At 46.7% G+C, this 25,587-nt stretch overlaps 1 protein-coding gene across 33 annotated transcripts in view; it reads left to right on the top strand.

Annotated features, from left to right (window-relative positions):
* Positions 1-25,587, top strand: part of tcf7l2 (transcription factor 7 like 2) — a 77,380-nt gene that overhangs the window by 41,351 nt on the left and 10,442 nt on the right. For 28 of the 33 annotated variants that reach the window (XM_019865820.1, XM_019865819.1, XM_019865818.1 and 25 more), the window contains 3 exons: positions 19,598-19,730; positions 21,391-21,493; positions 22,650-22,736. In XM_019865820.1, the coding sequence (XP_019721379.1) occupies positions 19,598-19,730; positions 21,391-21,493; positions 22,650-22,736 (323 nt within the window). The remainder of the gene's footprint in view (positions 1-19,597; positions 19,731-21,390; positions 21,494-22,649; positions 22,737-25,587) is intronic. The other 5 variants (XM_019865822.1, XM_019865842.1, XM_019865836.1 and 2 more) reach the window with 1 other exon arrangement.

Raw genomic sequence — 25,587 nt, 5'->3', positions numbered from 1 at the left:
CCCCCCCCCCCCACTGACCAGTCTGCACCTCTTAACTCAGTAAAAGGCTCTAATGGAGCTTAATTGTAACCTCGGGGTGTCGTCAAAGAAAGTGTCGCTAAACAAACTGCAGCAGGCCACCCGGTCCAAGCCAGCGGCGTGGCCTCGAATACAGACGGAGGCATTGTTTTCAGATAACGAGTCGCCAATTCTGAAGGGCCTTTTATTCTGATTTGAGTGAGACTTCCTGAGTGCCATCTTGGGGTAGTCTCCAGTCGTCCTTTGCCATATTGCTGTTCACTTTTTGCCTTCTCACTGATTCGTCAAATCTGAAACAGTGCATACTGGATCGAAATTTATGTCAGGGAGTTTTTTGCTGTAGTTTTTGTTTTATTTTGTTTTTTTTGTCAGCGTCAATGCCGATTATTAGTAGCCTAGGAGACCAATAATTGGTGTTGGAAGCCGACGTATATTTGCAGTAAAAGGCAAATATTGGCGTCAGCATTTTGATGAACACAAACTCCATCAAGCTCAGTTGTGTTTATGAAACGGCTTTTCAGATTTTTTTTTCTTCTCAAATTAAAACAAAAAGTGCAGGGAGCTCAGCAGCATATTTTAGAATGTTCAATGAAAACTTCAACAACAACAAAAAAGGGTGGGAGTGGGAAATGAAGTGCATGTGTCGACTGCTGCCTTTGTTTTAAGACCTTATCACTCATTTTGGCTCTTTGCTATCTTGGACTAACCGCCACGTGCTTTTCCTGCTGGCCGCAGCTCAAGTCGCACTCCCACACGCCTGCAGCAGCGCCACCTGGGGGCCCAACGGTGATATGGGCCCCCCCATCTAATTCCAAGAGAGGTGGGGCCGGGCGCCCGCCATGCGGGCCTTTGCCGGGTCGCTGAGCATTATCGCTGGAGAGCTGCAGATGCGATTGAGCCACTGAAACGGCAAAGCCCTCTCAACCTGTGTGTGTGTGTGTGTGCGTGTGTGTGAACGCAATGGTGGTGACCCCTAAAAGCTGCGACCCATGAGGAAAAAGGGAGGAGATAATCACACTGAGCTGGAAGTCTTGGGGGCCATTTGTTCTCGGTCTTCTCTACCTTGTGAGGTCTTAATCCAGCACAGCCTGCTGCTCTTCATTTTGACAGCGCGTTTGCTTTTTTTTTTTTCTTCTTCGATGACAATGTGAATTGGGCCGTTTGCTCGAAATAAAGCCCAATGTGTGTGTGTGTGTGTGTGCGTGGGTGATTTTTTTTTTTTTTTTTGTGCAGACGTGTAATAATGTCCCCGTAAAAGTCAAGACGGGAAAGGCCTCATTTTCTGTCTTCTCAGAGAAGAGGCATAATTAAGATATATAGCCTGCTGAATATATAGACTGAAAATATAGACCAGTGGCAGCGTGTGGTTTTCATCTTTGGCTGAAGACGCTGCGCAAGTGCGTGCATCTTTGTGTACGTGTGTGTGTGCGCGCATGTGTTTTAGTTGGAGCAGTGTGCTATAAAAGGCTAGCTACTCAAGCTTTTTGGCTTTTCTGCGTGTTGGGCTCACCGCCAGCCAAGTTTTTGCATCTGTATGTGAACACGTATACATAGTTGCAAAGAATGGGAATGTGTGTGTGTGCGCCCGTGTGAGAGCGAGCGTGTCAGGTTTGCCATGGATAGCGAGAATGTCTCGGTTGCATTTTAAGTGTCAGGTTTTGGGTGTATGATGATTTTTAGTGTTTGTGTTGGAGACCTTTGTGGGGGTCCTCATTAAGCGTGGGTTACGTTTTACAATACGTAACGGCAAATTACCGAGTGAAGGTTTTCTCATGTATAATGAGGACATACATTAGACTCGATGAGCTTGTTTACAAGCCGGTTGCGTCGGAGCACCTGCGGCCAAAGCCAAACTGTGGCGGGGTGTTTGCTTTCCGGATCTGGATTTCCCATCTCTGCCTTGAGTGATATCAAATAGCAGGAAAGGTTGCCATCGTGGCTCTCGGCCAGGACGCATCCCTACGACCGCACGCACGCACGCACTCTGCTGCACACGCCTCAGTTGTTTCAGGCCTTTGTCACTTTCCAATGCTAACTATCCATCGATGGGTGGGGCGTCGCCGGCGGCGATGAAGACGGATGGAATCGGTTGCTCCGTAATTACAGCGGCAGGACCAGTGAACAGCCAGCCGTACGCGGCCGCATTCCATTCGCACTCGATTACGAGATCGCTTGTGGTGCCTCATGGCAAGTGTCATCATTGTGTTATCCCTTGAAAACCGTATTGTTTAAAACGCCATCGATCGGGCGGTGGCTCGCCCTTCTCTCTCTGTCTCTATTTTGGCAAGACGCTAAAATTGGGATGAAGCGTTTGTTTATTAAAGGTGTCCAGGAAATGGACTTCATTTCACAAGGAAGAAGTACATCACTCGAACCAATTAACCTCACCTCAGCTCATTAAAAATGTCTCCTTTCAAGCCCCCCACCGAGCAGCGACTTGTCCGCCAACACGGCGCACATGAAAGTGTAAATTTGTCCAAACTCTTAAAAGTCATTTGGAAAGGTAAGGGGATGATATGACATCTTATAATAGGGCTGAGTAATTTGGACCCTTTTAAGACTCGGAGGCTTAAGAACAGGATCTCAAAGTCGACCCTCAGGGCAAGGTTGTCGCGACTGCAAAATTCCGTCAACACCTGCGAATCAAAAGTTGACTTTGTATGCGTCAATGTTGAGGCGAGGGGAACATCTCGGTGCGCGGAATGCAAAAGTGCCTTTGTACTCTTTCTCCTCCCGTTGTCGTGGAAAGTCCATTTGGGTGGTTAGTCCTAATCTGGGAAATACGCGACGGTAATTGCACCTCGCTGCCGCTTTTTTTGTTTGTCATTTTGATATTTAGCCTCGTAATGGGTTAATAGCCTGGAGTGGCTCTCTCCAACCAGTGTGCATGCACAAGGCTTTTGTTTGCTCAGACACTGTGCACACTTGTGAAGCAGCCTGTTCTTTTTTTTTTTTTCCTTCCCCCCCATGTCGAATAATTACAATGCAAATAATTGCAAATATACCATTTGGCCATTTCGGAAGCGATCTAATATTAAAACACACACAGTCGACCGGTTTTGCTCAAAGTGTGGAGCGCGGGGCTCACTTTAGAATCACTGAATTAAATAAGAGTAAAATTGACTTTCAAAACATGGTACTTGGTGTAAAAAGTTTGATGGTGGAAGACCACGCCCCACGTGGCCATTTTTTAGTTCACCCGGCGCTAAACTACAAATGTCCAAAGACTGATACACACAAAATGAAATTGGTTGTGGAAAAAAAATTTGTTCAGTTGACTTATGTGAATCGTAGCGATGAGCGTAGCATCACATTTGCGCTTGTTAAAATGTTTCCCTTTGGCCTTTTGTCTCGGCGAGTGTCTTGCTTACGAGACCTTTTGTCTTGTCTTTAGCCCCGAGGCAAACAGCAGCCCGAAATCTGATTAGCCTCCATTATAAAGAGTGATGTTTTCATCCCGCTGATTCTCGGCACCGCATCCCAGCGTCGGGCCGCTTCATACCGGGAACCGGCCCGCTCTTTTGACAGATAGTAGATACTCCCCCGCGTGGCTTGTTTGGACGGCGGCTGTCTTTAGTGTCACGCGAGCAACAAGACGGCCGAGGAAACGAAAAAATGCATCGAAATCACGTCAAAAAGAGCAGGAATCGATGATGGGCCGGAGGAATTTGATACGTTCCGAGCGTCTTCCCTCCGCCGCCAAAGTTGCTTTTGTCCGGGTCCCTCGGAGATGTAACTCAAGCATAAGGAAGCCACTGACAATAGCTGGATTTGGACTCCCAAAATAGCCTTTTACTTAAAGGTTGCGGTTTTATTGAGTTGCGGCGGGCGGCCGGCATCCGATTTCAGATTTTTAATGAAACGGGCAGCCGCGAATCAATGCCGACGTGAAACACGAGATTAAATTAAATCAAATGCTACTCTGTGATCTTTAAAAATGGTTTTTCATGTTGTTGTTTTTTTCCCCCAATTTGTTTGAATCAGGTTATTTTTTAGATTTCCTGCAGTGTTTGTGCTTTTAGGAACGTTGATTATTCTGAAAGTGTAAAAATATATGTTTTGGAATGTGATTCATTTCCACAACAAATTAAGAATGAAATCTATTTGTATAAATTATATAGATACATATACACACACAAACAAACAATTCTTAAAATGTTTTGAAATGGCAAAATCAAGGTTCATCTGAAAAAGATTTATTTATTTCATGACTATACATTTATATATTTGGAAATAAAAACACGTTTTTGGTGCAAGCATATATTTTGAAATATGTAAGAATAATTCTCTTGCAATATTACCCATTTTGAAATTTTAATGAACAATTGAAACCAAAACAATTCAAACAAAAACATTTTCAAAGTTGAAAAGAAATATATAAAAAAATAAATAAATAAATAGCCTATGTATGAAAATATTTAGATGTTAGAACTTTAGCAAATGCCTGCTTTGTTTACCAAACGCGCACAATAACAGATGCTTTAGATTTGCAACATTGACACATGTTCCGAAGGGGGGGGAAAAAAAAATCATCTAATTATATTTCTTTTCATGTGATAACGGCATTTATCGTTTCTAGCGCTTTGGCTGTGAACGCTCGGTCACATTTAGGCGACTTTAGCGCATAATTTTCCCCCGTCTGAAGCAACGCCGGACCGTCTTCAAAAAATAATCTCGACGGGTCGCGCGTGGGGCAACGGTGTTGGGTTTCAACTTCTGTGGGGAATTGTGATCTGTTCTAATGAGAAATAATAAAAAAAAAAGAAAGAAAGAAAGAATGCAGCTTTGACACAAAGCGTTGCCGCGCTGAGGCTGCGAGATAGACGTCGGATTAAAAAATAGAAAGAAAGAAAGAAAGAAAGGGAGGGGAAAAAAAACAATTCCTGGCCATTTGGATGAGATAAATTTAATTTCTTTGCTATTTGGAGGTCTTCTTTGAAAACAGGCAATCGTAATGAGCACATTCAAAACCGGAGAATAGATTTCCCCTCCCGCTTCAAATGAGCCGCCGTTATCGGCGTCCGTCATTCGCGCTTTCCCATTTTCCAGCTGCTAATTGATGTTTTTGATGTTGGCCGGGGAAAAAATTGAAGCAAATGTCACATGTGAACCGGCGTGGAAGTTAATAAGATTGACTCCGTCGGGCTGAATCCGCAATGAACGGATGGGAAGCGCGTAATTTCGGGTTGGGGGGGGTGGGGACGGCGAATTTACCACGTCCATCTGGCCAGGAGTGAAATCGACACCGTCGGAACAAGAATTTCGCTCGTTGACAAAAAAACAAAACAAAAAAATTGAACGTTAGTATTTGCTTTTTCTTCATCGGCGACTGTTTTCTGACTAATGAGAGCGCAGTTTTTCCAGTGGGGGCGGGGGGCAAGATTTTCTATCTTAGCATTGGAACAATCCGCATTTTGAATGCCGTTTTGAGTCTGAAAAGCCGCATTGCTTCAGAAAGGGTTAGCTTAAGGGGGAAAAAAAGAAAAGAAAATGCTGCGATATAAGTCGGGGTCAGCGCATATGCTTGGCCGATGTGTAACAGAGCCTGATCTTAAATCCCCCCCCAAATAAAAGGATAGGAGCGCCACCGGGGTCGCACCATCTTGAGCCATTTAGCGAGCTTTCGTGGCTAGCCAAACACAGAAGTGTAAAACATTTATTTAAAAAAAAAAAAATCGAAAACATAAAAAATGTGTTGCTTTATTGCTTTTAAATGTAGTTTTGAATGAATTCACACACTGTTTAAGTAGCAGTAAAATAATACAATTGTCATGTGGATTATTTCGGTTGAGTGCACTTTTTTGGCCTTAAATGGGCCACGACCCCCACTAGACACTTTGCTTTTTGAAACAAAAAAGAAAAGAAAAAAAAACAAAGTAGCCTCTGCTCGCGTTGAGCCCTTCGAGGATTGCGGATAAGGGACATTATTCTCAGAATAGGCAATTAATTCCGCTGGCAACGATCGGTTGGAGCACCCCGCACACCCTCACCCTCAACGCCCTCCATTCGCCATTTGAAATGCTAACACCATGAAATATTTTTCTATTGGTCGGCGTCCCCTCGGTTAAGCCGCCACCGGCCGCCGGCGAAGAATTTCATCGACTGATGAGACCACAGGCGAGCCCGATAAAAAGGTTAACTGTACGTGACATGCACTCCGAGTAGCCCCTCCCACCACCCCCGCGCCCGCCGCTACCTTGAACTCGCAAGTTCGCCGTAAACTTTTGATTGACTTTATCCCCGTTGTTGCCAAGCGCAAGCGTGTTTCGTCGTCAAAAGCGCAAAACAGTTTTCTTTCCCCCCCAAAATGAAACGGAGCGACGACTTTTGCCGGTTATATTTTGGCCGAAATGTGAACGAAAGTAGGCATACGTTAACCGCAGTGACGCACCGTGAAATTGTCCTTTTTTTTTCCCGTAGATTTTTTTCGGGTCCATAAATATATCTACATAAACGGAGGTTTTGTGAGGACGGGGGCAGGTGGCTTTGGCTTCTCCATGACAACATGCGATTGGAAATGGCGGGCCTGTTGATCAATCCCGCCAACATGACAGCGCCGCCCCGAGTCCCGCCGACTCTGGAGTGCAGCGGCAGAAGCTTGAGCGGCACAAGCAGCCCAAGCACGAGTAGCGACTCCTTTGCCGTTTCTACTCTCTCATTGGCCCAGATTGCTTTTTATACCGACAGGGTTTTTTTTTTTTTATTTTATTTTTTTTTTTGGGGGTTGTTTTTGAAGTCTCAATTTTTTTTTGTAATGTCAAGTCTAATGCTAATTAAAAAATACTTATTTTAATTGATTAACTGTAAAAAAAACATATATATATTAGTGAAATGTTTTGTAGATATTTTTAGAATGTTTGTTTTTTAAATACTAGTTATAATGGAAATTGAAAAATAAGGATGAATAATTTTATTGTTTGGATTTTTTTTTGTTTAGCAGCTCTTTCATTTTGTCCAATAATTAATCCGTTTTAATTACAGAAGTCATTACACAGTGAATACAAAAATGTATTTCTTGCATGAATTGAGCAATTTTCCCCCCGTTAATTGGTTAATTTAATTTACATGTATTTGTTGATTTGTATTCTTGAAATTATTAATTTGTCCTTCCGTTATTTTATTTATTATAAATAATAACATCCGCAGCTCACAAATATTTTAGTAAATTGGTACATTTAATTGATATAAAGAATATAATTAAAAATGAAAGTAATGACAGAATTAGGCTTTTATGTTTCAGTGTTTTTTTTTACCTCACCTTGTAATGACCAAGCCCATCTGTCTGATTTACAGATCAAATGTGGCCCCTGAGCGTTTATTTTATTTTTTTTTCAATCATCTCTCCTGCCTCTCCCCACTCCACCCCCACCACCGCATCCGATATTTCTCGAACCTCCATCTTAACACGTGGAATGTCACGTTGTTGCTGTTTTGGCAGTTGAATGCAGTCACATTACAAGTTGAGGTGATGATGAAGCAGAGTGCGTATAGTATTATTATTAGTGATGTCTTTATTTTGTGCTGGGATTTGACATTGACTCTAGGCAATATGCATCAGTGCCTGATCCGCGGTGGGAATCATTGCGGAAAAGCATATCAGGTCTTTGGCAGTCAGGATAAAAGGGAGAAACAAGCTTTTATTTCAGTTATTTTAATTGCAATTGTTCTTCCACCGCTCAACATCCTTATATACATAATTAAGTGGAGCTGTCATTGAGCATTTGGTTTATCGCGCAGCCCCCCCCCCCCCCCCCCGCCTCCTTTTCCCCCCCACGCCTCTCCCTTGCCCACAACGCACCCGTCCAACCTCTTGCTCACTCCATCACACCCGCAAATAAGTCGCAGAACGTCAACGCAACTGTCAGCAAACGGCTGTTTTGTCGCTTTGCTGACTTGTCGCGACACGCCGGCCGCTAATTCCGCCGCCCAACAAAATGGGGGGGGAAGATAAGCGTGCTTGAAATGTTTAACTGTCATCTGTTTTCGGCCCCTTAATGAAATACAGGCGGCTTAGCACGCACACATACGCACACGAGCGGCCTCTTGTCGACGATTAATGTAGCTGTTAATATTTATGTCAAGTCATAAACACAGTGGAGCGCACACAAAACGTGTCCTATTGTGCTTCTAGCTTCCCCAAATTTCTTTCTCCCTAAATATCTCTTTGAGGTTAGCATCTTTGTTTGTTAGCTCGCAGAGTCATACTGCGTTGACTTCAATGTTTCCAATTTAAGCAGAAAAAGGCAGTTGTCATGTGTGTCAAAAATGTCACCACAAAATACGTCATCCCTCTCACGTGGTCAAATGTAGTCGTTACCATACTCGTCTCCTCCTGTCACTACCATGTTAGCATTTGGCAGAAGCATCCTTCAAATGACGCACGTCTTTATCAGTCTCATTGGCAGGATTGCTACTTGGAACGAGAGGTGTCAAATTTGAAGCGAGTGGCCTTTTCAAAGGTCCCGATTGCGGCTTCCTCAAACAACGTCGCCAGCGACGCGAGCGCGGAAACGTCGACTTACTACCACCACCCAGCGGTAACAAGGACAAGAAAGTGCAGGTGTGATTGGCAGCGCGCCGCATTTAATGTTGTGTGCCTGAAGCCAAGTGGGTACGGGTGTTCCGCGCACAATAGTGCCGCTATCTCGCTCGCGCTCTTGCTTTGTCTGGCTCATTGTGCTCCTTATTACACGCCGTATTTGCCGCGAAGAATCCTCCATCCCGGCTTCTTATCGCCGCTGAACGTTAATGGCCATCGTTGCGTCGTGTTGTCGTTTGAATCGCAAAGCGCGTCTGAACAAAAGCACTTGGGCCAAAAAAAAAAAAAAATTGCCACAGTGTTTTTTATTTTGTTTGTTTTTTTGTCATGCAATTTCATCTGCTAGGTACGAAATAGTGAAAATCTGAAAAATGTCACCATCATCCTTGAAATGCTTTCAGACTCCTGCTGGAGCCGGATCTAAACCCGGGCCGGATCGGGTTAAGCGTGAGGCGAATTTGGTTGGGGGTGGGTGTTTTTTTTTTTTTTTTTTTTTAAATATCCTCCCCGGTCGTGTGAAGGCCCCGCTCTCCTGATCAAAGCGTATCTTGTTTTATGCGGCTGCTTTGAAGTGGCCCGAGTCACCTACAGCACTCACTTCATCAACTTCACGAGTGTCTTAATAGCAGATCAATAAGTTTCAAAGTCGCCGCGTTAATTTGATACCAGCGCCGATGTGATCACGCTGGGCCTCTCTCTCTCTCTCTCTCTCTCTCGCTCTCTCTCTCTCTATCTCTCTCTCTCTCTCTCTCTCTCTCTCTCTCTCTCTCTCTCTCTCTCTCTCTCTCTCTCTCTTTTTCTTTGGTCGATCGCTCGCTTGCTCTCCCCTCCACATTTTTGGAGCCGTTTTTAGTCGGCAGGATTTGTCTGCTCATCAATTTAAAGCTCCTTTTTTTGGAGCATCCTTGAAAAACGATCACCCTTCCGGGACGTCAGCGTTGGGCAAGAATGACATCTCTGTGATGTTAGCGTTCGATAGCGGCATCGTTCATCAAAATTGATCATTTGATACGTCTTTAGCGTTCATATTATTTATTCATGTGAATTAGCAAGCACATTGTATGAATTCATTATTCTGCTTCATCTTTTTTTTAACCTCTTTGAAATCTGGTCCCTCCCCAAAAAAAAAAGCTTGGCCTAGGTGCGAATTACAATATTATTCATTGTTTCCGAGTAATCATGTGTTTTATTTGTAGCCCAAATTACCTCTTTGAAATTGTGTTTATTTTTTTAAGTCACACCAATTCGTTTTGCGTACCAGTTTGTTTCAGTTTTGTTTTATTTCCACTATTATATTTCTTTCTGTAGGCCAGCTTCACTTTTTGGAAGAAAAGAAAAAAATTCCAAAACACCACCAAATAATGTTTGGGTTGTGTGTATGAAGCAAACTGAAAGGTCTAGCCGACAGCTTTTCGGCAGGAGCGAATGAGCAAACTTTCCCCTTTGCGCTCGCAGCCGACTTAAGAGGAGAAAAAGAAAAACGCCATCTGCGTGCCGGATCTGCAACCCGGAGAACAAAAGCCAATTTAGTGTGTTCATCTAAGGGTTGCTAATGGTATTAGGGCAGCCTGCGGGGTGGCCGCTCGCCCCGTCGACCGGCCGGACGGCTGCTCGGTCGGGTCTGGCGAGGGCCACCTCTCCCACCTCCCGCCCTCGCCGTCGATTCGCGGGGCGGCCGGCGTTTGTGCCCCACATCTGCCGCGTCTTAAAATTCTTTTCGCTTTATTTTACGATGACAGCTCCCAGGACAAAATGATGGCCGGGAAAGGAACAGAAATTCAAATTTATAGTATGGGAATTATTGCTGTTTTGTTGCAGTGAGACTTATTCGGTCTTGAGATCAAATAATGGGACAAAAGGAGATCATAATGTTCGGAAAGGGGCAAAACAATGGCATGAAAAGGGCAAAATTTCATTTGAACAATTTGGGAATTATCTCTTTTTTTGGTGGGGGGGCTCTGAACTTGTGCAAAATAAAGGAAACAATTTTGGTGGTGAAAAGGATAAAATTATTTAACCCAAAAAAAGGGAAGAGTAGCAAAATAAGAAAAGGGAAAAAAATATTGCTCAAAATAATAATCGGTAAAAAGGAGAAAATTAATGGTCAGGAAAAAAGTGTTTGTTGAGAGAGCTAAATTGACTTGGAATGACAGAATTCCTTGGAAAAGTGACACATTTGCCGCTGCTTTTTTTGTGTCGTCCCTCTCACTTGCCGGGTGCAGCAGAAGGCTGCCTGTGTGGTCCTCGGTGGTCCGCGGCGGTCGGCACGGCAGCGCTCTGCCGTGGGAGACAGCGAATGCCGGGGGTCTGGCGTTTTCTTAATAAATCTTTCATGATGGATTTAAGCAGCGCTCGTGGCAGAAAAAAAAAATCCACTGTTGTCCGCAACCCAAAAAAGAGAAAAGACAAAATCCCGTATCTCTCGTCAAAACAGTGAAATACAAGATTTCAAGTATTTTTTTTTTGTGCCCCCCCGCCGCCCCCTCCCTCTCCCTTCCCATTTCCCCCTCAAGTAACTATGGAATCTTGCTTCATTAAAAGTGTATTAATCTCGCTCGGTCTCCCGGGAGTCACCTTAAAGACGATGTTGTGTCTTTTTCTTTAAATTGTCGGAGTGCGGGGGGGGGAGAGAAGGGAGGGGAGAGAGGAAAAAAAAATCTTCCAGATTTGGTCCCTGTCAGTCAGAAATAATTGTGTGCTTAATCTTGTCCCTGATGGATGACTCGGAGTTCAGCAATGGGCCAGCTCCAATGACAAATACAATATTAATATTCATTAACCGCTTTGACAATGCTAATTTTGATGCAGTCGTAAAAGGGCCTCGCAAAGTTGGCGGCCAAAAGCATCAGAGCGCCGCGCAAGGTGGCGAGATAATTTGTGCTGCTTTCGCGAGCGAGCGGGCGAGTGCGCGTGCGGCGGCGAGCCTTTTTAAAGTCTTCAAGCGGAGGAGAAGAAAAAGAAGAGGAAAAAAGAAAGGGGGGGGGAGAAAAGGCAAGGTAGCACAAACAAAATAAAAGAGAAAAGGGAAAAAGTTCAGACGCATTGGAACGCAGGACCGTGGAAGTAATACGATCAAGAGGACGCGGCTGGGAAAAAATTTGACACCTTCAATGTGAAATACTTTTGGTCCTTTCTTTTAAAAAAAAAAAAAAAAAAAAAAAACGCAAAAGCGCTCCGAAAAAAGCTGGCAACAAAAAGGAGAGGACGCACAAAATGGTAAGTCGGCGCATTCTTGATTTTTTTCTTCCCCTTTCTTTTTTTCCTTGTTCCCTTTTTGTTTCATCTTTTTGATCTTTTCAATTATCAGCATTTGAAGATCAATAGTCATTTTTGGTGTGCGGCGGTTGAAAGGCTCACAGCGGTGGTGAGCGGCGGCTGGTCGGATCACGGCTTTAAGAGTGGGCTTCCTCCTCGCGCCGACGCCACTTGGCCGCAATTTCCCTCCGCCGGCTCCTCCGCCTTGACTTTTTGTGTTGTTTTTTTTTTTTTTTTTTCTCCCCCCCTCTGACTTTTCCCTGTTTAGCTGCTGCTGCCGTTGTTGTTGTTGACGTCGGCGGCGGCGACGTTGCGGACAGGCTTGCCGTTGTTGCTGCTGACTTTTTCGGCAGACTTGGAAGTGTGACGGCTTGCTCTTTTTGACGCTTTTTTTTTTTCCCAGCTGTGGAAAATCTTCGGAATGCTTTTTCCCTCCCTCGATTTTGTGTCTAACGTAGTGTGACCGGCGCTGAATGGAGCGTGGCTAGTTTTTCTTTTTCTTTTTTTTTTTTTTTTCCTGTGGTGGGGGGGGATTACTGACATGACGGGAGAGACACCCCGCTGCTCAAGTTTAGCCAAGTTAGGGCAACTCCTAAAAAGACGCAACACTCCACTCGCCTTATGTCCGCCGAGTCGGTGAGTGAAAGCCTCTCTTCTTTTTCTTTTCACTTTATCAAAGACGGGAGACACGGACACAAAAGGGCCGTTCGCAGCGACGGCCGGACGCCATGGCGGCGGCGGCGGCGGCGGCCGTCTTATCGGCTTAACCCATCGGGGCGTGAGCGAGGGGGGCCGCCGTAGACGAGGTGCTGCCCCCCAGTGGATTAGTGGCTGACATGGTGGTGGGAGTCTGCTTGGAGGTGGTGGTGGTGGTGGTGGATATGAAGACGCACGAGGGGGAGAGCGAGGGAGTCCCGGGCGGATGGCGTTGACGGAGCGTCGGATGGCGCCCGGGCGCGGCCGGCCTGGGCGACGTTTTTAACCAGGAAGCGAGCAGCATCCCAAATTCAGCTCTTTTAAATGGTAAGACTTTTCACACTTTCTTTTTCTTGTTTTTGTTTTGTTTTTCGTGTGCAAATGCCGTTTCTCCCCTGCATGGCTTCTGCGATCATATGGGATTTTGTTTTCTTGCTTTTACTGCGGCCGGGCGCCGTTTGGGTAATTTATAACACTTATGTTGCTAAGTGACAGATTGACAATTTGGATTCATGAAAGGCGGCGTTTGATGGCTTTTTTCCGGACAGGCTGACAGGAACGAATTAGTCCGAGGCGTCCCCAAAAAGATGTTACTGATTATTTGTTTGCCGTCTTTTAGAATTGATTTGACATGAAGGACGACATTCGTTGTATTGATTTATTTCATCACATTTGGACTTTGGCATTCAGTCTTTTATTGTGTATTTGTTTTCAGTCCAATGTGATGAATATTAAGCTGCAACAAACAAGGGAAATATTTCGAAGAGTCTTTTCTGTTACTCAAAACAACACTTGTTTCTTCAAATAAAAATAATCACATTTGACCCAAAAAAAAAGAAAATATTTCAAAAGCAAAGAATTTGTTTTATCATTGAAATTGAATTGTGATCGCTGCTTTCTTAATTCTTGCGCCACTTTTAGTACAGTGGAAACTATTTCATGCCCCCCCCCTCTCTTTTTTCTTTTTTTTTTCGTCCTGTGTTGTTGATGCCGTTGTGCCTGCGCGATGGCGAGCTGTCCATCACTTTGCGTTGACTGAAGAAAGTGCACGTGGGACAAAAGGGAGGCGGCGGGAGCGTGGCGGGCCCGGCTGAATGGACGGCAGGCAATTAGCCGCCGCCTCGTCGTGGGGCTCTTTTACTTGTCAAGCCCAGGAGCCCCCCTGCCGTCACCCGGCGCTATTGTGCCTGACATTCCCCCGGCTTTCTTTTTTTTTTTTTTTTTTTTTTTTTTTTGCCTTTCGGGCCTCGGGACGGGACTCGCTGCGATGCGGCCTGCAGGACGCCCGGGGAAAATGTACATATTTGGGAAAGTTTGAAAAATACACGCGCTCGCAGAAATTCGGCTTTGGCAAACTCGGTAGAGATGAGATGGAAGTGCCCGGTTTTCTCCTCCTTGAAATTTAATGATTGATTTGTAAGCATTTATCATTGAAACTTTTATTTCGGCTTGACTCAGTGTGTATCCCTTCAGAGATACAGTGCCCATGTTTAAATAATAGAGGCTATAAATATTTAATTTGGTGTGGTTCTTGTTGTTAGGCGCTTGGATGTTAGGTCATTAAAGCATATGTTTGGAATTTAAGGCTGTAAAAAATACGATAAACAGAAATATATTGTTTTGTTTTGGGTTTTTTGTTGTTGTTGTAATTTATTTTTTTATTTGCAAGAGTTGTTGGAAATACGTCATTCTAATATCCTAAAATGGAAACCATTTCAAAGTGGCCTCTCCTGTGAGCTTTGATTGCCGTGTCATTTTTCAAGGCAGTAGTAGTCGCAGTCACTGATTTGCCGTGCCCTTTGGTCCAAGCAATGGAGAAAGTTTGGATTGTGTTGGGTCTTGGATGGAGACGTTTTTTTTAGGGGGTGAACCTGTTGAAAGGATTCTTGAAATCAGGACCTCATGGGCCTGAAATGGCCTGCTCGAGTGTTTGATGTGACCCTGGTGATCAATAAAACTTCCGAGGATTTTTATTTATTTTTTTGCTGCTTTTGCTTTGTTTTGTTTTTGAATAGGCCAAACGTTTAGCCCACGAATTTTTAAAGAATGCTTCCCCCACTCTTTGTTAGGACCACAGACTCTTGTTTGGCAAAGCGACTGCTTTCTCTTTGTGAACTATGTTGTGTGTTCCCCCCTTTGCCAGAGCTTGTCATCCGAGGGGCAAGGCAGCCCCCCCCCCCCAACACACAGTCACATACTTACGGCAGTTTATTATTATTTTTTTTTTCTTATGAACTATTGTTGCCTGAGGTCATCCACCGCCTCCCCATCCCCTCGCCCCCACTTCTTGTCACCGGTATCAAAAACTTTCTGCGAGGAGAGCGTGTGTGATGGATGAGGCGGGATGAGGTAGCGGTAGGCCTCGCAGCCCGCCGGAGAGCTGCTCAAATGACTAACACCCTTGGGGAACAATGGTCGGCCACGGGCGAGTGTAAAGAGAGAGTGCACAACGAACACAAGTTCACCCACACACAAGCACGCTTCACTCAGCGCGGGAAGGCGGCGAGGAAAGAAGAGGCTTTGCGGCGCGGCAAAAGGGGAGCTTCTGCACGCCGTGCAAGGGAGGGCGGGAATCGCTGGAGGAGGGGCGGTCGGAGGGGGGCCGGGGGTCGGTCATGTACCCGCGGGAAGGATCTCCGGCTGGGTCGGAGGACGCTGGAGTCTTGGGCTCGGGACTCATCCAGAGGGTGGGCGCCTGGCATCTCAATCTGGGCAGTTGGGTGAGTAGGCCGCGTCTTTTTTTTTGGGGTGCGGGGGGGCACCCCTTTTTTTTTTATTTCTGAGCTGTTGTTGTTAAGGCAAGGCCACCTGCTTTTGGTTGATGTAAACACGCTGAGCGTCATCCGCTTTAAAAAGCCATCAATATCCGTTTTACAAGTGGATTTTATTCATCCCCCGTCAAAAGCGGTTTTATTTCACCGAGGAAACTGTGTTTAATCAATCTCATGTCTTATCCATGGCATGGGGGTAAAAAAAAATAAAAAATCAACGCGCTCGACAGCCTAACATATTCTTTTGTCGGCGTCCAATTCAAAATCTTGATTGCCAGCCTTTCAAGTGAAATTCTGCGCGGCTGATTGCATTTCAAAAAGCAGAATTGGCTGGCGCTCTTGACACAATATCGCCCGTTTAACTCAGGTACGAGAGCTCAAGAGGCTGTTTATGTTGAAAAGTGTAGCGAGAAGAGGAAGCTCGGTGGTGGAGTACGTGAGGGGGGGGGGCAGCTTGAACGCACGTGCACGCCCGAGAGTCAATTTGTCAACACTTGCACCAAATAGCACTTCATATTTCAGCGACTTGCGCGCAGCTTTATTTGTGTGTGACACATCAGAACGTGTCCTCTCTGCCATTCCATTTGATGTGCCGACTATCAAAGGCGCGGCAAGCGGGGAAATGAACGCTGACGAGCGACCTGAGTGGCAGCATGAGGACGGGGGAGCAAAGGCCTGGCCCGCGTAATATTTTTGTTCCGCACTCTGATCAAGCAACTGCAAAGTGAATAATTAAGTTCAATAAAACATCTTGGGGTACCCCCCCCCCCCCCGCCCTCCCCCGGAGATGCACCCTCTCTCGGCAGAGAGATCAACACTTCCGGATCAATCTCGGGCTGGCCAAGAAATATGATTTGTGAGGGCTAATCAGTGCGGAATGCCGGCGGATCCAGCCTCCGATAAGCCTTTAATTTGTCTCGGCATTTCATATTCCATTGCCGTTAATCTCTTAAGTATTCCTTTTAGATTGTCTGCTTGAATTTGAGGATTTGCGCCCCGAAGGGGCATTCAAAACCCCCGGCCCCGCCAAAAAGAAAAATAAGAATCCGCTTTCCACCGGGCTGACATTTATGAGAATCGAATTTAATCGAAACTTAATCCTGACACCTTGTGGTGCACTTTTGTTTTCCCGCGCGGTGTCGACCCCCCCGGGCCAACCTGCCCCGGAATGCGCAGGCCCGAGCGGACCCCCGATCCATCACGCCACTTTCATCCCTCCAAGTCGGCCCTGCCCTGGCTTCACTTGCAGCTCATTAGCGGCCCGGCGAGCTGTTGTGACAACTCATCATATCATGACACAAAGCAGAAGCAAGGCGGCGGCACTAGCGTAGGACAGCCCCTCCCCTCTGGGGGGGGGCGCGCGCAAGGTCGGCACCTTCGCATTTAGGGCCCCCGCGAGGTGCCGGCAGGCGGAAATGCGGGCCAACAGCTTTTTCCTGTCCGGCCTTCACCTCGCCACCCCCGCCGCTTTTTTTTCCTACCTCCCGCACCCCCCACCGCCCCTGCTCCTTTTCTCTCACTGGAGGTCTGACTTGAAGCATCACATTGATTTGACCGCCTCTCGGGGGCACTTTTTAACAGTTAGTGACTGCTCTTTCCAAAAGTAGATTAGCGTTGAGACTCGCGGCAGCCCATCCATTTGCTCGTCGCTGCGAAGGAATTTTAAGCCAATCCGAATGCTGAATCCCGATCGGGCCGGTCGACTGCGGCGCCGTGCACATTTTGTCTTCCCGTTGCAATTGCCGTCGTCACATGGGAATTGCAAAGTACGGCCTGTTGGAAATGGCATGGTCGGAAAAGGGACTAAAAGCTCTGTTTTGAATATGTAAGCCCCGCAGCAGGAAGTAGGAGCAAAGCAGTGAAATAAATAGAAGCTCTGGTAATCTCAGTAGCATAACCGGAGGTGTCAAGTCCCACGCATACACTTGAGTAGGTTGCCGTACTCAACAAGCGGGCGCCCTGCGTGTCCCGGACAATTGAGGAAGTCTGCGCGTTCATTGACGCCGGTTGTTTTTCAGCGGCTTGAAAAGCTCGGACGTCTTTGTCTGATGCTATTTTTGTTTGCTCTAGTGACGAAGGATCCGAGTCAGCGGGGGTGTCGGGGCAGGAAGCGTTCTTTCTTCTTACCGTGGCCCTTGTAGAGAAGCCTCCCACGTCGCCCGCTTTTGTCTCTCGGCGCTTTGTTGTGTCGCTGTTGTGCGACAGAAGCGCCCGAGCCTCCCCGCCAGTCAAGTGCGAGGATTCGGAGCAGGTGCCGGGCTTCGTCGCTCGCCGGGGACCGCCGGCTTCTTGACTTGACGTCATCAGCGACCGAAGCGGATGCAACCGCGTGCCGCCACAGATGATCGTTCACTATTCGCGTCGTCGGAGACCGTTAGTCACGTGTTTAAGGTGATCTGGAATTTGCTTTTTCTTACAAGGCAAGAAGGGAGCTTGTTGTGCATCAGCCATTTTGGTACTCAACTCCCAGAACCCCAAAAGGTTTTGCCTACTGTAGCCAAATCCAGAAAGGGGGTTTATGATGTAAATCGACTTGGTCTCGAGCCCTTTCCCCCGCTTTAAGTTGCGGCGCGGGCATTTTGAACTGTCCTCTCAATGGCCGAGGCCCGCGGACAAAAGAGTTCCTTCAAATAGCCAGGAAAGCTTTTCAGAACACAGATGAAGAATCGACAACATTCTTTCACATCCTAACCCGAGGGAGGAGCAGGCATTTGCGAAGCGAGAGGTTAGGAGGTGAGAGGAGGAGGAGGAGGAATGGGGGTAAGAGTGTGGGGTGGGGGGGGGCAAAGGAAACAGAGGAAGAGTGACAGAACTCGTCAGCTGCATGCGGCAGCTGTCATCACCCTGCTTTTTTCCCTCCCTCTCATCCGTCTATTGTGGATGTGCAGATCAGATCACGAGCGCCTTGGTTTGTGTTTCTTTCTAACGAATCCCGTTCCACCTCACACCCCCACACCTCCAACTCGACACACAAGCACATATACGCCCCCCCACCCCAGCCCACCAAACCCCTCCCTGCTCTGCTCAGCCCCGCTCCTCCTCAGCCTTTTCAGCTCAGGGCTGTGAATGAGTCCCAGGAGTCTCGCTTGCCTCCCCGGAGTTCTGCGGGGGTTCATTAATCTTTCATTGGGACCATGGCAATAGGGAATGCCACCCTAAGCCCCCCCTCACCCCCTCCTCGCCATCCACCTCCCCGGCCACCTTCTGCAATTCTCCAACCAAAATAGAAAAAGGTCTTGGAAGAGAGATGGCTTTAGCTACCTCCTCGACACAACCAAGTCCAAAAATTTACCCGAGTCAGGTTTCCATAACACATTGGGGCAGATCAACTCCAAAATCCCATATTGAGTCGCATGCCCCCCTCCCCCTTGGTCCTATTAATGCTTTTCAAAGTCAACCCTACATCCGCCATATTTGGGTTTTTTTTTTTGGCATAGATTTAAGTCACTAATGAGGTTGTATGAGGCCCGACACGAGACCACGCACTCAAGCAGATCCACCCCTTTCCCTCTCTTTTGACCCCCCCCCCCCTTGAACATATCATCCATGTTATGATAAGCCTGATTAGTGCTGCTTCTTTAGCTGCTGAGGGTAGGATAAGGATGTGTGAGTGAACGGGCGAAAGCCACCAGGCTAATCTACAGCCCCGCTCTAATCTGGTTATCTGGTAGCCGGGGGTACAGTCCCGGGCCCAGAACGAAGGGGGGGTGCACGGCAGCTCCACTGTCATCTTTGGGTAATTGAAAAAAAATAAAAGGAGAGGGAGGGCTGCGCCACTTAGGAGCACAAAGAAAAGATTACATAGCTCCAAGTAATTTGGCAAAAATGCAGAAATGGATTTTCAGCTGCTAACCCTTTAAGTAGGATATAGTCCTACTACCCCTCGAGAATCAGGCCCGGGGGGGTGCGAGGAAGACGGAGGCAACGGTGGCGTGTTGACCGAAGCCACTAATGACTCTGGATTTACATGCGTTGTCTTGATTTTCGGCGGTTTGCACAAGATCGATGACTTGCGCTGCCGCTGCGGTTAAAAGTGCTTCATCACACATCAAGCTCCAAATGAGAAGTGGCAACAACCCCTCCCCTCCCCCCACAACCCCCCTGTCCCCCCAGGGCCTCATAGACGCTCTCTGAATTCCAGGGTGACACCGCAGAAGTGTTTTTAATTACAAACCGCAATGTTTTCACTGAGGCCCAGCGATTTGGCACCTCCAGGACGCACAGAATACGAGACGCTTTTATTTTATGTTTCTCCGAATATGAACCCTGACCTCTTGTTTTTTTTTACTTTTTTTTTCTCTCTGTCTCTCTTCTGCAGTCGAATAAGGTTCCAGTGGTTCAGCACCCTCACCACGTGCACCCTCTCACACCGCTGATCACTTACAGCAATGAGCACTTCACACCCGGGAACCCGCCACCACACCTACAGACAGACGTGGACCCCAAAACAGGCAAGTGTCGGAACTCTGGATCAAGTCAACACCAAGTACTAAAGCAAAGATGGTTTTTGCATCTGCAGAAACCTGAGGGTTTTTTTTTTTTTTTTACTCTACAGCCCAATCTGTGATTATGGATAATCATCCTTGACCCCGTGGGTCTCACAGTTTCTCACATTAGTCATTCTGAGGCCATCACTGGAACTTGATCTGCTGCCCTCCTTTATTTATTTATTTGTCTGTTTATTTTCTGGTCAACCTGCCTCTTCATGCCCAACCATGTCGTTCTATTATCGAGTATTTCATTGGTCTCCAGTCAGTCATTTAGATAATGATGATGTCTTATTACAACGGCCCTCACGGGTAGGGAAATAATGTAGCAGCTGCTGTTTAATGCAGTGCCTAATGGGGCCTTAATCGTGGCTCAGTGTTTAATTAACGAGGCGTATTAGGTCCGGTGAGCTGCTTGTGTGGCTTTTAAGCAAAATAGCGCTCCAAAAATGCACTATAGATTTCTTTAACGCTTCAGCCTGGAGATGCAGTCATTCCTGGTGCTATTCCAGCAATGCTGTGCTGGCACGATTGAAGAAACCTGAAGAAAAAAAAGTCTCGTACTTAGGTGAGAAGTTATTTTTAAACCAAACTTGCTGCACAGGACATTTGTATCTTTTCAGGAGAACAGAACATCTTTCAAACATACCAATGGAAACTATGCTGAATAACCTGAGGATGTTAGCTCGGGCTCGGTAGCTGGCGTTAGCCTTACTTGCTGCAAGTCAAGTCGTTTCACCATCTCCAAAGCTGACCTGTTAACGCTTTGCCAGTGTGCAACATATCTCAAAATTCCTCACACAATTACAATACATCCTGATTTATAGAGCGCACTTGCGATCGATAGCCAGCGTTAGCATAGTACTTTCACTTCACCCAAAGCTAATATTAGGCGCTTTCATCCACCTTATTGTTATTCGTCTTCTGCAGTCAGAAGCGACACTCGCGCCTGCCGCGCGATCCGCACGCTTTGATTGATGTGGCTAAATCAAAGGAGCCCGCTCCCCAAAGACAATTGTACATTTTTCACCGGCGCTGACACCAAACAGCAATTGTAGTAGTCACCAATTAGCCTAAACCGCTTTGCTAACCATGTTAAACAGCTGCACATTTCCGCTAGCTTTTGTTGTGCCTATAGAATGATGGGGCTGACAGGGAATCGGGAGGCAACCTTCCTCTGATCACATGCAACGGCGTAATGATATTGTTGAGTTTTGTTAACTTCTAAACCTGCGTCATTTTAGATCATTAATCTCCCGAATTCGCGTGACAAACGTGACAAGAATCGCGCCTGCGTCTTACTTATTTATTTTCATTCCACTCCTCCTCTTCCTCACCTCTCTCCCCTCTCTGCCTCCTCCAAACACATTGTGCCGCTGTCGCCTGACGAGGCCTTTGATCAGGAAGTTTTTTTTTTCTTTTTCCCTTTTTTGTGTTCATTTATTTATTTATTTATGATATATTTTCTCTTTTTTGCGACACGTACACGGTAGCAACAAGGCTTCTTTCCTCCTCCTCGTTTCCCTCACCCCTTGTGATGTGTGCGATGCTCCGGATTCTGACAAAAGATTTTGATTCTTCATCCTGTCCACCTCCTCAACGTGTCATCTTCCTTTTTCCACAGGAATTCCAAGGCCTCCGCATCCTCCAGATATTTCTCCTTATTACCCGCTGTCACCTGGCACTGTCGGCCAGATCCCCCATCCGCTAGGATGGTTAGTACCACAGTAAGCGAATCCAATTTTTTTTGTACTACTACTTCTCCTCTTTGTACTTTGTTCTTTCACGAGCTGTGCGAAAAGTTAGGACGAGTCCACTTTCCGAATTGTGAATAAACACACCTTGATATTGTGAAAAATCGGCTTTTTAATGGCAAAGCCAGGGAAATCGCCGAGTGATTGAACGCTCACGGGAAAAGATTTGGAACTGCCCTCAAATGCCACACGATGGCGACAAAGCACTTTTTTTTTTCTTTTAGACTGACAAAATGAAGCTACTCCCTTCAGTTCAACCTAGTTCCTTCACACAAAAGATGGCACCCAAAGCAATATTATTCCTGAGACATGGATTTGGCTTCTCGGTAAATAAAAGGGAGGAGGATAAGATCCCCCTTACACCCCCAAAGTGCGCTACAATTGTTGCTCCTTGTGGTATTTTGACAGAGCCTTGTCACAAAGTTTCTCCATCTTGCTGAGACCTCGTCCCCAAACTTGCTGTACCGCAGAATCCTGACACGAATTTCTCATTACCATTTTTTTTTTTTAATGGCACTCACTACTTTGCATGTCTCTGTAGGGTCAAATTAGAGTAAACGAATGGCGATTGCCCGCCTTTTACCCGCAATCCCGTACGGGGACTCTCCCTTGGTAACTCTTGTCAACACTTGTTAATTTGACAAAAGGCTACAAATTAAGCTCTGTTAATTTAATGTTTTCTCGCTGCCGTCTAAATAGCGAGAAAGGGCCCCCGAGCGCCGCCACGCCGCCCTTTGATTTGCTGCACTTTATTTTCGGTATAAATTTACATTCATTATTGTTTGTCTTTTGGAGGTGTAGACCTCAATTAGCGTGATGGCTCCATTAAAGGGAGCCGCACTTCGTCTTTAATTATCACAACAAAACACCTAGTTCCAGCTTGGGGAGGGGACCAGGGGGCCGGCGCACCGAGCGAAGGGTTATGAAATTTAATTAGCCGCCGCTATCAAGATTTGCGGCGTTAAATATTGTCGGGAGTTTATTCCCACCCCGCCTTTGATCCGCCGCTCGGCAATCCCCCAGATTTTTGTCCCCGATCAAATGAGAATAAAAGAGGCCGACTTGAGGGGGCTCGCTACCTTCTCGTCTGTCAACCTTGTTTCTTTACCTTTCTTCTTTTTCTTCCCAGGCAAGGTCAACCTGTTTATCCAATCACAACAGGGGGTTTTAGACACCCCTACCCAACTGCGCTCACTGTCAACGCATCCATGTCAAGGTGAGTCGAGCCCTTGGCGCGCAACGCGCGCGCGCGCACACACACACACGCGCGTGCGCATCCGTGTACACAAACACCTCTTAGCTAGCGTTGCAAGTTTTCCCTGAAGGACCCTCACGCCTTCCCATATTCAAAAGGCCAAATCTTCAGCAAGGGTGCTCAAATATTAATTATATTTATCTTCTCCACCCCACCCCAACCCTTAATGAGGCCCCCGAAGAACATTTAGTCCCCGCTGCACGTCAGGCTGATGCTAAATCAGCCCGGCTGCGTAATTGCCAGACGTAAACAAAACACAACAGCGCTTTGGGAGTTACAAAAGTTACGAGGCATAGTTTCATTCCAAAGTGCCGCTATGAACGTTCATGCATATTACGTGTACTTGTAAGCATTTTGTACATACGTGTGTGTGTGTGTGTGCATGTGTGTGTGTGTGTGTATGTCTTTTCCTCTTTTGTTATTTTTACAGTCATGTGATGCCCTTGAGAAACTCGCTTTGTGTGGAAAATGAATTAAACATGTTTGGCATTTCTTGCGGGACACTTTGGATACGCCAACATTTGATTTTGGTGAATCCACTTTGATCAAAATTGGACGCATGGAAATCAATTAGCTGCAAAAAAAAGGACCATTTTGAAAGGAAATAGATTAACAATATCAATAATTTTTCCCTCACGTTACTCTACGGATATGCCAATGTCCGACATACCGTCACGGTCAGAAGTCGCAGAAGTAGAAAATCTGGCCTAAAAAAATGTCCTCAATGTTCCACGTTCACTCCATAAAGATGGCGCTGACTTGTCATGTTGTTATTTCGAATGTACTTAAGTAAACAAATGATGTATTGTATTCATTTATCAATCGCGCCAATGAAAGGTAGTCCAAAAATGGATCGAATCGCTGAGGACAAGACATTTTTGGGTGTAGTTTCTCTGCAAACCCGCCAACTCGTGGCCTTGTCAGCCATTTTCCAGCTCTCCTCCTCTATAGCTGGACTCAGCCCGGGACTTCGGGGGCTGCGTTCAGCGCCAAGGGACCCTTTGGAGCTGGAGTTTAATTGCGGCCCGAATGGAAAAGCAGCTCCTGTGGGTGTTGTATTTAGACCACTGCGACATTGATGGATCGTGTCCATGCGGGGAGGGAGGCAGTGTGGAACGAGGGATTTCGGGAGAGGGTGGGGGGGTGAGTAAACTGATTTTTCAATCTGACACAGCTGTTCCCAAGTCGTTAAACTGTCCTCAGTAACTCGTCTACCTCGTTGAAGACGATCTTTATGGGAAAGGCCTCTCCAAATTGTCCCCGCTGGAGCAGAGGTCCAGACATCTGGCAGTGGCGTCCGCGTCCCAACTGGGCCTTTAAGTGACTGATAATTCACTCTCGGCGTTGTCATCATCCTATTTCCATCGTGGCTAATTGAATTTGCCGGCTGCGGGGTGTGTGTGGGGAGCTAATGCCCTGTGATGAAACCCCTAATTTAATTACCCAATAGAAAAAAGATGGGTAGGTGGGGGGAGGGGGGCACCAAGGCGACCACCAAGCCGTACAAATGTACAGTGCAATGTACAGTTCCCTTCGTGTCGATATCCAGATCATTAAAAGTTTAATTGAGGAAGCCGGTTTCTTAAATTTATTTATTTTTTAGCTATTTTTTTTTAATTATTTTCAAAAAAACAATCAAAATCACTTTGGCAATTTTACTATTGGCTGACAATATGCACCTGTGGCTAAAAAGCGGAGCGTGGAGAGTCTCTGCCATAGATTTATTGGACTATGCGGCCAACAGCCTCTCGTACCCCTTTCCTCGCTTTGTATTATTACAGTATGACGATGTCTTCCTTAAAAATCGAGCCTTGTTTTTTGTGTAAAATACCCGATAAGAACCCCAAAGGATGCAGCAAGTTGGTTGGTGTGCGAGGGTTTGGCCGCATGGCTCTCTGTGCGGCAGGTTGAAGACTTGAGCATAGAAAAGAATTGTCTCCCTCTCTCTCGACTTCGGAACCATCGTGCTCTTTACAGCTGACCCCAAATTAGCGGACAGGAAATGGATCTGGTACCTGCTAGCACCTTGCACCTCCTGTTAAAAATGCATCATGGGGTGAGATAAGATTTTGGATAATGATGGGCCTCTCGGTACCTGTATTGTGTGTGTATGCGCGCAGAGCTGCCTGTGACAGGTGGGCCGCCCTTTGATATGCCCCCACCCCCTGCCAAATCCCGTCGTTCCTGCTCCTTCTCAGCCGGATCATTACACATTAAACAGGCACGGGGGGGTTGCGCTTCACCTCGGCAATTAAGCGGCACTGCTTCACGATACCCCCTTTTTCCCCCCCCCCCCCCCGACATACCTTGCTGATTGAGACATACGGGCCCGGGGTCGGGGCGGAGCCCTCCGCTGCGTTCCTTTCTCTGTGTTGATTAAATTGGACCGAGGCGCCGCGTTTCTTGACGATGGCGATGACGATGCCCCCTGCTCTTCAAAGGGACGGCCGTCATGTTTTAACCATAACCTGGGCCCGCCGAAGGGGGGGTGTTCGGGCAGCGTGGAGGTGGCGAGGGGACAGGAAAGAGAAGAAAAGAGGGGGTGGGGGGAAATAGATTTGGAACTGAGGAAATTTTAACAAGTGCACAGAGAGGCGCGAAAGGGAGGGAGGAAGCGGCGGCGGCAGCCCCTAATGATGGGCGACGCTCAGCCGCCGCCCGCCCCGCCGAGCTCCCCATCAGCACATGACATGGCACAAACACCAACGTGTCAGGGATGAAGGCAGGGGAAGGCAAAATAGTTTGAAGGGTGTGTATGTGTGTGTGTGTGTGTGTGTGTGTGTGTGTGTGTGTGTGTGTGTGTGTGTGTGTG

The sequence above is a fragment of the Hippocampus comes genome, unplaced genomic scaffold (assembly GCF_001891065.2).
Source record: "Hippocampus comes isolate QL1 unplaced genomic scaffold, H_comes_QL1_v1.1 scaffold116, whole genome shotgun sequence".
Taxonomy (NCBI): Eukaryota; Metazoa; Chordata; class Actinopteri; order Syngnathiformes; family Syngnathidae; genus Hippocampus; species Hippocampus comes.
The sequence above is the reverse complement of the archived record's forward strand: the minus strand, read 5'-3'. Positions and strand labels throughout refer to the sequence as shown.